At 41.7% G+C, this 14,210-nt stretch overlaps 1 protein-coding gene across 2 annotated transcripts; it reads right to left on the bottom strand.

Moving 5' to 3' along the window:
- Positions 1 to 697: 697 nt before the first annotated feature.
- Positions 698 to 14,075, bottom strand: usp4 (ubiquitin specific peptidase 4). 2 transcript variants are annotated; one of them, XM_086039693.1, is made up of 22 exons: positions 13,765 to 14,075; positions 11,420 to 11,547; positions 11,185 to 11,315; positions 10,937 to 11,063; positions 10,693 to 10,838; positions 9,264 to 9,325; positions 9,025 to 9,177; positions 8,625 to 8,742; positions 8,361 to 8,534; positions 8,135 to 8,293; positions 7,426 to 7,650; positions 6,700 to 6,783; positions 6,486 to 6,580; positions 6,238 to 6,414; positions 5,931 to 6,157; positions 4,432 to 4,653; positions 4,284 to 4,354; positions 4,098 to 4,213; positions 3,853 to 4,002; positions 3,263 to 3,366; positions 2,099 to 2,187; positions 698 to 1,972 (listed from the first exon to the last, which is right to left on the bottom strand). In XM_086039693.1, the coding sequence occupies exons 1-22, from the start codon at positions 14,073 to 14,075 to the stop codon at positions 1,862 to 1,864; spliced, it is 3,180 nt and encodes a 1,059-aa protein (XP_085895819.1). In that variant the 3' UTR covers positions 698 to 1,861. The 2 variants fall into 2 exon arrangements, with proteins under 2 accessions (XP_085895819.1, XP_085895820.1); XM_086039694.1 differs by having other exon boundaries at positions 9,031 to 9,177; positions 13,765 to 14,066.
- Positions 14,076 to 14,210: the final 135 nt, after the last annotated feature.

Here is a 14,210-nt window from a genome sequence, read left to right as displayed (position 1 = left end):
TAATTCCCCCAAAATGTTTTCTTTATTAAATGGCAAATCTAAAGTTACGGTCACAAACACCTCTACAAACTGAACAGGCAATGTTTTAATTACATTTAAACATCGTTAAGTGCAGTTGGCCTGCTCTGTTCTTTAACACCCCCCCCCCACACACACACACACATTTGTGCTTTTTTTCCCCCTCAAATTGGTGAATTTAAAATGTAGTGTTCATTGTAAATGGTTTCATGTAAATAACTCTACATTTATACACATTTTATTAATGGATCATTATTTTAAATGACAAAAAGAGAATTATCTCATAGTAGATGACCTATTTTACAAACCCATTTTAACTCAACATGGCCCAGCTTTCAATTTTTAAAAACATCAAGCTTAACCCATAAGCATGAAAGTTAGCCCAACCCTGTGTTACTCATTGCGTAACCAAATTAAAGTGATACAACTCTTCATTTGACAAACATTATGAAGGAAAACAAAGTTGCTTTCAGAGCCATGCCATTTGAGTTAGCATCTGCTTGGTCTTGTATTGCTCATATTACTCAGCCTTTGCGGTTCTATTCTCACGTTTCCTCAGTGTGGTGGCAGGACATAAATGCCAAAGAAAATGCAAAACACCAAGATTTATTCCTTCATATGCTCACTTGGCAGGTCACTTTTTGGTGAGCACATTGATTCCAAACAAAGCACGTCACTGTTGAGGCATCCAGTCTTTATTGTAGTTTGATTTCAAATATTTTCCATTTAAAAACAAATCCTGTAGATATCAGCATGATAAATATGAGGACAATAATGTTTACACCTATTTAAAATAGTGTCATTATTTACATCTCTTCAGTTAGTTTAGATTCTTTTGGATTTAGTGACCCAAGACCAAAATCACTGACTGGGTTTTAGCTGCTGAATTACGATTACATATATGACATTTCGGCGGCATCTGGAAATCAGTGGTGTTTGCCCGGTATAAGACCTCTACATGATCGCCACTACTAAAACTTTTAAGTGCCTTATAATCAGCAGCACATTCCAACATCCACTAACTGTGCTTAATGGGATTGTTTATTATAGACTAGTAGGATATAAAGGGAATCTATTCCATCTAGGACAGTGGAGTAAGATCATTGACAGGATGTTGCTGGCCCTGCCGCCCTCTGATAATACGCAGACTGACCAGGTGGATCCATTTCTTGAATGAAGCTCTAATTTATGTCTCCTAACTGGATGTGCTTGTAAGATATCAAACAATGTAGTCATTTCAATGCAGCAGTGCATTCATGTACATGATTTATCACAAGCAGCTTGCAAAAAAAAAAAAAAAAAAAAAAAGGTCTGGAAATGTATGACAGATCACAACCCTCAATGCCCAGGCTGTACATCAGAAGCAGGTAGATGTTGTATTCACCAAGAAGTCAAAGTGCTTCCTTATCAGTCAGGTAGCAGCAAACTCAAGGCCGCTTTTTGCAGTTTATCACAACTGAAGTTGTGTGTGTAGGGGGGATAAGCTGCTTGTTAAGGGCTCAGAGTTGTCAGAGCCTAAGTCATGTCCAGAAAAAGCGAAGTTGGTATCTCATAGCAGGCTCATCGAAACTGACTTTTCACACGCACCTCGGAACACTTTGGTTGAGACGAGCTTCGCATTTGGCTTTTAGAAGATATTCGTACTGCTTTGTGGGAGGGCATCAAGCTTTTTGGTCATTCAGAGTGACCGTGTTTCTCCTCGTAACTAATTAGCTTAACTTATTACTACACTCTCGGGTCAGCTGACAACATAGTAGCCGTAAATCAAAGAGGATATTTGTTTGGGTGGGGATAACATTGATAGTCTTTGTCACTAAAGCAGTGTCTGTTTGCCGTCATGTGTTCAATTCAAGTCCATGTGGTCGTCGGCAGCGTCGGGGGCTCCTCCCAGCAAGTCGGCGGGTTGACCTTCCTCTTCCCTGCGCTGATAAAACAGCACGTAGGCCGCTTTAGTCTGCGAGGGGACGGCAAGGATAGTGTTACAAAAACGGGGACACTTGACACCGAGGCTGGAGAGCATCAGATGGAAGCGGAAGCTATTCAAAATGCAAATGACGAACATGGAGGCATTCAAACTCACCACAATCTGGTCCTCCGAGGAGGACGACACACTGCTGTCGTCAAAGTAATACCACTTTCCGTCCACTTTATTCTTGCCGTACGCCGTGTCTGTCAGACAGAGGCAAGTGTTATCTGATGGTAACGGAGCGCTCGTTTCACTTGCAAACAACACCAAGAGGAACAAACTGCAGGAGACACATGATAGCTTGGCACAGGAATTAGTCGAAATATCGCCTAGCATATAAAATGAGGCTTCAAAATCATGAAAAGAAAAATCACTCCAATGTCTCCGCTCTCAAATGCCGCGGGCCTGCACACTAAATGCATGAATATTTGAGACGCAAAAATATAGCAGTTAACAGCCTTTGGTGGCTGGAATATATTTTCACACCGTGACAATGAGGTGCTCTAAAGGAGCCACACCTTGTACAACCACCCTCACTCATTCGCCTCGCTTTTCCGTGATGTGTAGCACTCACGGCCAACAATGAGGCGCTATAAATCGGCCACACGGCATAGCTCCAGTCCACACGACGGCCATCATGTCTGAATTGATTTTTCAGCCCCCTCGCTCTTCTGCCTTTCGCTCCATGACGTGCACACACTCGCTGTTGACAACGAGGCGCTCTAAAGCGGCCACGCTAGCAGACTAGCCGAAGTGGAGCAGTATTATCCGAGTGTAAGCATAGCTTGCTAACTGTACATTGCGATTGAGCTGGATAACCACGGATTACCGTAAATCTTTTTTTAACTTCAAAAACATCACTGGGCTCCATTTAGCCCCACCAAAAGAAAAGAAAAAAAAAAATCAGGACCACTGCAATGTTGAGAAATATTTTAACACCATTACTCCACAATTCAGCACTCATAGTTTTGTCCTTGTACATTTTCAGCAATTACGTATAATGTATTCATAATGAAATCTGTGAAGTCACTTGACTAGGTCTTTAATGTCACTGTAGTCTGAATGAGAACAATGGTTGTTTTATTCAAGAGGGGACTGGACACAGCAAGAAAACAGATCAACAAAGTGGAGACAGTGGCGTATAATGCTGCAGAGCTAATGTTGGCGTGTTTTGATTTAGAACAAAGACAAATCTGCCCGACCAATGAGCAAGCAGCAGTCAAAACCGCTGCTGACACCACTCTGCTGTAGAAAACTGGTTGAGGAATAACAACTTACAGTGGCCTCCTCCCATTCCTCCGTAATGGTTGGACACAGCGACAAGGTCATATGTGTGAGGCCCAGCCTTGGGGTCACATAAAAACTCTGACATGTTCAGATCTCTGGTTAAAAAACAACAACAAAACATGACATGAGAACATATTGTTACTCAGAGTGACACTGAAACAAACCGACACTAAATCCAACTGTGGCAAGCATGAGTCAGATTTTCAAAAGGGAACGGCAATGTTTTCTGTATGCCGTTCTTCCTCTTCGAGGTCACAAGAGGAAATAGGCTGCACCACAATTGTTGATCCAACTTCTCTTTTTTAAACGTTAACCATTGTGACGCAACCACACTTTAAAGATTGCATCAGCTCAAAGTTGGACACACAGTGCCAACAATAGAAACACAAGAGTGACGTTTTTTTTTAGGTGGGGTCAGGGTCATTTCTGAAAAGAGCAACAACTTACTTCCTCATTCAGATCGTAATGTCAGTTTGTTTTCAGAGCCATCTAGTGGCACGACAAATAAATTAATAACTTTAGGGATTCCCCCCCCCCTTTCTCACAAATGACATCCACATTGACACAGTCCGCCTGCATACCTGATGGGAAAATCCACCACTGTGTCCAGTTTGTCCCTCCAGCATCTGTTGTACGAGAAGCGCTTCAGGTGAACGACCAAGATACGAGGCAATGACCACAGGTCGAACTTTTTCGTGGCCCGCTGGTGTTTCTTGCATGTGGGACAATACCTGGGAAACAAAATGCGTAGAAATGTACAATATTAGCGTGAGGGAGCTATGAAAGCAATTTTAAAAAATAACACTAATTTACAGTGGAACATTACCATGGATCATGAGCTCCAAGTGTCTCCATGGTTGTGAACAGCTCGATGCATTCTCTCAGAGCCACGGTGGCTTTCTTTTTCTGGGGCTGGAGCATGCTATCATGCTTCTCATACGCCTGAAGAACAAAATGCGTTGACACAAAAGTAAAACACACCAAAATAAATGCAATACACAAAAACACTCACCTCTGCTTCCTGTTCATCATAACACATCTTCCTGGAGTCAGGGTCCCAGTCGATAGCCACGGTGGAATGTGCTGCATGGATACGGTCACATTAGATCAAGCTATTTAAATAGACAAAAAGCAGGAGCGCAATTATAAAACAAACTGACGATTAAGTTTGAGGACGTTTCCGTCACAAGGCAAAGGGCTGATGTTGGCTGTTCCGTAAGAGTTGACAACGCTAAAGGTGAAGAGCTTGGCCGGTAGGGAGCCCGTCTTGGCTTTGTCCTCTTTTGTCCCGTTTTCCAAATCGGACGTCTCCTCTTCCTCCTCCTCGGATTGGCCGTTCTGTGGCTCAGGACTCACCTGGTGGTCCATGGCCTCTTCTTCCCCTAAGAATATTTATAAAAAAACAACAACAAAAAAACAATACAATTAATGATGGCATAGTAACCAAATTGGTCAATCAATCATGACCACTGAAAACTGAGTGGAACAGATTGCTGATTGTGTCTTTAACTGAGGCAAATTGAAGTGCACTGCTACTACTTTGTCACCTGATTAAGAAGTACAACTCAATCTATGCATACAGTACATGCACACCAATCCTTCACGATGACAAAACTACTTCTGGCAGCATTAATCTGAGTTTATTTTTTACATACATTTAAAGGGAGACTCTCCCATCACTTGATTGGAACCCTATGCACTGATGGACTAAACTAAAATGTCATTTATGACCGTGTTCATGTTGACAAGCTCACATTTTTCAACAAGAACCATTAAGATGCGTTATCTACGCTTGATGTGTAGAGGTTTATTATAGTGGTCTCAAGCACCACTATATAATCCTATATTTATTGCTGGAAGAATCTTTAAAAATTGGTTTAACACTTCAATGCTTTGATAGAGCCGCAAAGGCTGAATCAAGACAACTGGGCTCCCTTGCGGGTTGTCAATAAAAGACCAAACAAAAAAAATGATAATCACAGAGAAAATACTGCATTTGAAAGAAACAGCTGCTGAAAAAGCCACAAAAATGATCAGCCAAAAAGAGCTTGGTCTTGATACAGATTTTGTCCTGCTGCCTTCCGGCCGGCTGTGCCCCCTGGGGACGATTTGTTTATTTATTGCAATCCCTTTACCTATGTACCACGTATTTTATGACAATGTCTTAATTGTTTGTTGAGGATGGACCGGAAAGCAGCAAATTACCTACCCAAACCACGATCATAAAGTTGTATGAATCTGAATTCTGAATTGTTAGTTGAAACAAATAAGCGAGTCCAGTTCCCTCAATTCAACCTTTGCTGACGACCCTTACCTGGATGACTGAGAATCTACAATGATGGAAAACAGATTAAAAAAAAACGGAACAACAGGCCGAGAGCCTCCCTTTCCTTTCACTACAAACCATTTTATAAAAAAAAAAAAATTAAAAAAAAAGAACAGGCCGAGAGCCTCCCTTTCCTTTCACTACAAAGCATTTAAGTGTTAAACAACTGTGAAAAGGAATATTTCAGCAATAAATATATATTTGTGTTGACAACACACATTTCTAAGTACTTTTTGCCATTTAAAGGTCAATCAAGGAAATAGTGAACCGCCTATTCCCATTTACAACACTGATGATAGCCATAGAGGGACAGGAGTCAAGTTAGCCACTGACCATCATATACGCCGTTGGTTTCAGTGCAAGCCCCCGAGTGGTTGCTGCCGTTACTGGAGCTGGCACTGCAGGTGGCCCCATCCGACAGTGGACTGCCGCAGCCACCCAGGCTGGCATTGCCACTGGATGATGTGGAACATTCAGGAACTTGACTGCAGCTGGCAAATGTGGCTGAAGCCGAGGCCCTGCTTTCAATCCCCGCGCTTAGTGGGTTCTTTACATAGCGCCTGCAAAAGGAGATGGAACAGATCAGTTGAGTAACGGACATGCCCAGGTCGTCCTTTTCTTGTTGTCGGTGGCTTCTCACCCAATCCTATGAAGGATCTTCTCATAAAGAACGTCTGCTATGAGGTTTTGCCGAGGCACAGTGATGACTAAAGGCTGGCCAAAGAGCATGGTGCTGGATCCGGCGTGTTTCGAATGTCGCTCCCTGAAATAGACTGGTAGGTTCATCGTTTCGCTGTCCTCCTCCTGCACCTCATACCTGCGTCACACACATGCTGTCAAGCGGAGAGTACACACAAAATAATTGTTTGATCACGAAAGAAATCTTACACGAAGATGTCATCTTTATCCATAATTTGATTGAGGCCATCGTCCCTTCTGTACATTTTATGGAATCTATGATTGTAAACATCGGCCACCACCATCTACAAGAAAGACACACGTCCCGTTAACAGACAGCGCTTCCGTTTAATCTTGAAAATAAAAGAATGAATCTGATAGTGTCGAGCCCACTTGATTTTCAGAGTAAAGTGTAACATCTAACATTTTCTGGAGGAATTCCACAGAGTCTGGACAAGGCGCTGCACAAATCCGTCACCGTGCCCAGTTTGGGAACCACAACTCGAAACTGTGACAAGAAAAGAAATTGAAATGCAACATTAAACACCAAACTACACATTCTTAATACAAAATGTGTATACATTCTCCAGAGTCAAATAGAAGCATTTTTAAATACTTTATTACACTAACATCACTAACATACTATAGTTTTATTTTATAAACAAGAACTGCGCTTATGTTCATATGTGGGCAGCACAGTAATCTTGTGGTTAGCGCGTCTGCCTAACAGTTCGGAGGTTCGGTATTCAAATATCTGCTCTTGCCTTTCTGTGTTGATTTTTCACATTTTCCCCACACTTGTGTGGGTTTTCTCAGAGTATGCCGACTTCTTCCACATGTTAGGTTCACTGAAGACTCAAATGAATGCGAGACAGAATTTATATATATGTGCCTTGCAATTGGCTGGCTGCCTTTTCCCAAAGTGAGCTGGGTTAAGATACAGCTCAGCCACAACCCTAATAAGGACAATAACTATAGAAAATGGATAGATAAATAATAGCTGGATAATATAAATATTATATTCAGTTAAGCAAGTAGTATGTATTAGTTTGTCCAAAAATTAAGAAATTCCCCAAAATACAATCTATTAATTTTCATTTTTTCCAAATTTCACATGTGAGAGCCCTGTAAATTCTGTAAGGTAACTCGCCTGTGTGGGTCTCGACTGCGGGTCTGATTGCACAAGGACGACCTCCATGGTTCGGTCGATCTTCATGGGCAGAGGCAGAGTGAGGTAGCAGAAGGGGTCGAAGGTCACAGATACCTTGGAGCACTCCGGACACACCAGAGTGGATTTAAAAAGGCCGTGAAAGATGTCGACGATGACCGAGTCGTTGCGTAAGCGATGGTTTTTCCAGGCTTCCGTTGCGACTATCTAGAATGAAAAGAGAGGGGAAAAAAAGTATAATTTTACACCGGCAGTCAAGTCAAGAAACAAGTTGAAGAAATACTATGCAAAATAGTTTTCAGATGTCTGCTGTCTAGAAACACAGTTAACATAGACTCTTCACTCGCTGATAGAAATTGCCCAGTTTTGGGAGGCGGTTCTGTCAAATGCATAGTATGGCATTTGTTACCACCCCTAGCATGGGTGGAGAAAAGCCATTGTGACACTGACTCACGTGGGCTACTCAGTGTTGCCAACTTAGCAACATTTCTGACCCCTTTGGCAACTACTACTCAAAAAAAGAAACAAATCTAGTGAGTTTTTGCGGCATTATTGGAGCACCAAACTATTTTGTATACTAGCAATTAAAAAAGTACATTTTTCATACATGTTCACTTTTCAAACTACACTCATGAACAGCATCATTTTTTATTTTATTCGCATAACACACTGCATGGCTTCATTTTTGTACCTCATCAGGACGGCCCTCAGCATCCCTTTGGGCCAGATAAGGCTTCTTCTTTACACGGTTCAGATCTTCGTGGAGTCCGTCAAGCAAGAAGGCCAAGAGCTCTTGGGAATCCTGCTGCTGATAGCCTGAAAACTGGGGAGCAAAGCGCCCCACCTGGGTCTGGAAATAAAAACGCTGACGTTAGATCCTTTGTCTGAAGATATAAAGGTTGTCTTCAAGGACGTACTTTGAAGGTACGTGGGGCCACAGAGCTGCTCCGGCTGAGCCACATTTGCTTCACTAGATCAGCGTAGGCCTCTGCAATCTCGCCCCGCATTCCCAGCGGATTGCCTCGGTTAATCTCGGCCTCGTACTGGTCGTTGAGGAAATATTCGGTGAGCGGTGACGCGTTGCTCAGGCACTGTGGGAACAAAACAACAAAAACAAAAATAAATACAAGGGTGGATTATGTGTACAAGAAGTACACTGACAAATTTCAGTCAAGTTTTACCTGGAGAGCAGAGTTCATGAAGCACGTGTTGCCTAGATTACTGAGACCACATAAACCAGGCTGGGACTGGGACTCTCTATAGTTGTAAGAGGAGCTGTAGGAATTATAACCCCCCAGGCTGTTGGAAGAGCATATGTGAATACTGTCAACAACACTTCCGGGTAAATGTAAAAAAACAAAACATTGAAATATCAGATCTGTTTTCATTGCTGACACACTTTTTTTTTTGCATACATTTTTCTTCTATAAGCAGGACAAACAATTCACACTGCTGTTGATTTAACTGTCAGGCTACTGTGAGGCTGACTAATAGCTAACCCACCATGTTGCCACCACTACGCTACACAATGAATTCCATAAATGAAACTCTGGGTGAATGAGTGTTACGTCAGACACAGACTCTTGCCTGCTGCCAGTCGTGGCGCTGTTGTTGAGCGTGTAACCAGCCCCGCAGCTGCTGTTTCCATTGATGACGGTGGGCGAGATACTGGCTGACGAGCTAGAGGAGAGTTTTGGGGAGGTGGTAAAAGTCCTAGAAGGCGTTGTACTGGACCTGTTGAACAAGAATCAGAAAATGCATTTAAGGAACAAAGAAAATACAGATTTATAAATACACACACATATATAAGTACTATTTACTTGGGATGAGAGGCTTGTCTTGGCCACGTTCCATCTTCATTCCTGCGCTCAATCACAAGCACCTTAGGGGCCAAAGAAGCTGTATTAAAACCAAGACCGTGCAAAATGCAAACCCATCTATTCCTCTAAAGTGGTCCCCACCTCATACTTTATACCGGGTGCTTGCTGTGAAACGAAATACTCCAGTGATGTGTTGTGTTATGAGCCATCCTTTCACTTATTTTTACACCTTGTTTCATCTTGGCACATACTGTAGCATCCTTGACATATATGGTTACACTTTTATGCCGCAACAACGTTGTACTTGGGATAAAATATGCACTTGTATAAAACAATTTTTGAGTTCCTACACATGTGCCTGCAGGTCAGATTTTCAAGCAGTTCTCAAGATTGTCCGGCACCTTAGTGCATTAATGAATGACATTTATGCAAATACATTTAGGCATACATATTTTTCATGAAGTTTTCACTGACTCTGTCTGTCTTGCATTTAATCTGTCATTTGTAACGCTTTAAAAGCACCTCATCCAATCCTTCAGAATTTTCCACTTTTTTCTATTCAGTGGCCCTCGTACTACTTTTCAAACCTTTTTTTAAAAAAAATCAATACAATGTAACCATATGAAGTTGGTATTTATGACTTTCATCCAGAAGGCATTTAACAATAGAGCTGTTGTGATGAGTAGCGACTTTTGTGTTGTGCATCAGTCATTGTGCTTGAACAAGTGTATTGGTCCGTTTAATGGAGACTCAGTCGTTTCACATCCGTCTCCATCCCCCAACAGTTTGGATTGGATATGTCCAACTGGCTCCCACACGACTCTTACAAGTCAAATGTTTTTTTTTGTTTGTTTGTTTTAATATAGAAGGTATGATCTGCTGATTTATTTATTTATTTTTTGTCTTGGAGCAAAAATGTGTGTTACAAGTGCTAAATGGTGGCAGAAACTTCAAGATGTTTATTGCCACTCCCACTTGAAGTTGAAATATAAAACAAACACAATTACGCACTTGTAGACAGAATATACCAATACTCACAGGGATGTATTCTTGAATCTATGAAAAACAGCTATTTTTACTGCAGCTTACTGAATTGACGTTGTAGGCGTCCACACCAGAAGGAACACAATGTCGATGCACACGGAAGCATCAAATCATGATGGAGAAAATTGTAAAAAGTACAATACTGTAGAGTGCTATTTTTGTTCCTAAAAAAAAATTCACAACTTTTTGTTGGTGTTTTTTTTTTTTATGGGGCTGGAACTGACTAATAGAATTTCCATTCATTTCAGAGGAGAAAGACGATTTACGAGAAGAGTGTTGGAGTTGGAGAGAGGCGTGGTCACAGAAAGAATTAAACTCGTAAGTCAAAGCACCACTGAAGAGTGTATAGAAAACAGCTAAACTGAATTAAAAGTGTTTAAATTACCTGGCCCTGGAAGAGCCCAGCGTCCTGTACAGTGCTGTCAGGCTTGTTCAGTTGCTCATAGGTGTTGCTCATATATTTGTTCCAGAGCCTTGTTTCCTTTTCCCGTGGAATATTGAACAGTGTCCTCATCTCTTTCTCTATGGTATCTGTATTTAAATAAATAAATAGACTGCATTTGGTGAAAAGGTGGCCATCTACACCTCATTCCTAATGGTTAACCGAAGCCTCTGGGGAAGTCTCTCACCAATAGTGTCAGCTTTACTGAAGTGACGTGTGACCACAATATCCATGTTATCATTCTCACACAGGTTCAGCTCCAGGAAGTAGACCTCCACCTTGCAGTGTTTGACAAACATTCCATGTTCAACAACCTGGGAGGGAAATATAGACAATACTTGTGCTGAATAATAAGAGAAACTTCAGTTAAGTGAAAGCGAAAGTAATAACCGAAATATGAACACATAGTCAAACTGATAACAAAAGTAAAAATACCTTCCTGACAATGGGCCTTTGGACACCCAGGCAGCTGTACCAGCTGACAAGCTTATTCCACGCCTCAGTGGGCACAAGGACATAGTCCAGCTCATCTATAAGGTTGTCTTTCAGGACCTGTTTGTCCTGGTCTTTAGGAGGAGAAAATGACAAAAATGATGAAGCAATACTGAAAACCCTTTCTAAAAACTGTTCTAGTGGGCTATAAGAGGCTGTGACCAAATGTCAATTTTACCTGAAAACAGGCCCGAGTTATCGATAGGTCCTGGATAGAGGCTACGCTCTCCAACGTTGTACATGTCCCAATTGTCGAAGCCCACATATTTCCTCCACTGTTTGAACCAGCGGCTGTCCACTAGATACCTGTGGGGAAAAAAACTGTGGTATCAAAGACATGCTTGCACATATCTAATTTTGGATGTAAAGCAAGGACTCAAAGGGGTGAGAGATGAGGAAATACTGTATACGGCTTGAATATTATGCAACTGGGATGTGCCTTGACATATACAGATATCTACAGCTCTCACTGAATCACTGAAGCGCTTCCCCATCCTCAATCTGCTTTACTTAAGAAGCTTGCTTGTGGGAATTCATATGGAAAGATCAAAAGCAGCACAGGAACTGAATGTAGAATTAATGTGGAGAACATATACAACATCTCTCACGTCCACTTTTATATGACAAGAGTATCACAAAGCCCGAGAGGTGCACTGATATTGATACGAGCATCGGTGTTGATAAACTACATCAGTACAGTCACAGTACTTGTAAAAATGTTCTGATACTAAACACTGATACTTTAAGGACATGGATGATAACGCTTTTAGATGGCGACAAATTATGGTCTGCAAAATGGAAAATGAACTGTGCTCGAGCGAGTACGGTGGTGGCTGCACGCCGGCAAGCAGCGAGTTTCGTGCATCTGAGCTCCCGTCACAAAGCGGCGGTGGGCGGGGCATGCAGCATGTCCAGTAAAGAGAGCCAAGCGATGATGTAATTAAAGTATCACTACAATTGGCTTGTCATAGTGTTATTTTATAACTTGTTGCATTCTCAAGAAGCAGTCACGCATTTTTTGAGTAGCAGACAAAATGAAAGTGTCAATGAAATAGGTTAAGAAATAATGACACTGTTTGTTCTAATTTGAAGGCATTTTGAAACAGTTTTTCTACAGGTGACAAAGCATAAATACATCCCCCAAAAAGGGCAAACATATCTGACACACAAAAAAGCTATTTCTATTTTCTAAATTCTTTGTTCGTTGTATTCAGGTTGGAGTGACTATTCCAACAAGCTTAGCATTTTGACAGATTGTCATTTTTGGGAAATCTTGTCACGATGCTTCTAGGGTTGTAAGGATATCCAAACATCACAATATGATATCACGATATGAATCTCACAATATGATAATTATACTATTAGGGGGAGGTTGGCGACATTTAAGATGCTCACAATACTGTTTAAAAACTCATGATTTGGTATTTAAAAAAAGCTCATAATATCAGGGGGAAAAAAACTATATTGCGTTTTAGTACATAACAGCAATTGTCAGGCTTGGCCTTGTCATGTGTTTCTATTGGCTCAGTGGCGCAAAAGTATCATGGTCTATGTAGATAGATTGTGATATCGCCGTTAAAAGTTACACCTCTACTTGCTACTAGTAGTGTTATATTTGAATGAAACTTACTATGTTTAAGAAAAGCTTGTTCTCTAGGTTTTTGAAAAATATTTGTTTAAAATAAAACACATTTTAATCACAGTTGCAAGACTTTTTATTTTATCAACAATCAGTGCTCTGTATCGGAGAGTACAAATATAAGTTGTACTCTTACTCTAAAATAATGCGGTATTAATGCATCTCTATAAACAAAGCCTGAACTAGTTCATAAACAACCGCATGAGTTATCTTATAAGCAACTGACTCAGTTTACATAAAATAAAATGACACATCCAATAACTGATTAGACTAGAATTCTTGAATAGGACATCATTCTAGGGCGGGGCAGTCTGAACTATACCAGAGCGTTTGCTAAGTACTGTACAGTACTGTACCTTGTGCCACTACTAGTACACATGACAACACGACATGACAATGCTGGATCGTCCTATCTAGCTAACACGGTTCTAGGTCTTCACGGCTAACCAGGCAACAGAGTGGTGGTTGAACCCACAATCCGGAAAACAGGGCCCGTACTAACAGCCAGTGATCCACCGCATCAGCCGACGACAAAACGAGTTGAATGCAAATAGTAACATTTGAAATAGATACTCAGCCATCGTGCTGCTGAGATATTTGCTGACAAAAGCTATTAGGTGTCCAGTGTTAATTGCTTAACGGGGGGTAACAATGAGATAAATTACCAATAGGCTACCTTGCAGCGGAAGAGATTAAACGTCTAATATGAAGACTGACAAAACTCGCATTTTTTATTTTTTATAAGCGTACCAACAGAGATGTGTTAGCTTCCGTAATGTAGCATGTTAGCATTTCCGGTTTGGAGCTTAGCTAATAGCTAGCATTGGCAAGCTCGCGCTAGCTCATCAGAAGCGCCTCGAGTCGATCCCCTGTGTTTTTCTCACCATTCGTCGCCCTTCCTCAGGGTGGTCTTCAGCAGCGAACCGATAGTCTGTTTTTGGTTCTCTGTGGATGCGGCTGGCACCTCCAGGTCGGAGTCCGCCGAGCCGCCCGAGTCGGGTCCGCCTCCCTCGGCCATGGTGTAGGCGAGTGAGTGTGCCGGCTGGAAGATGAGAAGAAGCGGTTTGGGGCGCGGAGGACGTTCTTCTTCTATGGTGGCTGCGAGTCGCACACGGGTTGCTGCTGCTGCATTCTGGCCCAGCACTGTTGTGTCGTCGTCTCCTCGACACAGCACACAGATACACTGTGCCAGCATGTTTATCCCCACGTCACGCTTTTTACATCAATCAAACTCTTATTAAACTCACGATAAAGAACAAGCCTACGTATTGTTATTTAAGTAGGCGCAAATGCTATTTTTACAATGCCAAATCCATAGACCGGACTATTG

The sequence above is a fragment of the Filicampus tigris genome, chromosome 9, assembly GCF_054856515.1.
Source record: "Filicampus tigris isolate MCC_2025a chromosome 9, RoL_Ftig_1.0, whole genome shotgun sequence".
Lineage (NCBI taxonomy): Eukaryota > Metazoa > Chordata > Actinopteri > Syngnathiformes > Syngnathidae > Filicampus > Filicampus tigris.
Note: the sequence above shows the minus strand (reverse complement) of the source record. Positions and strands in the feature narration are given on the sequence as shown.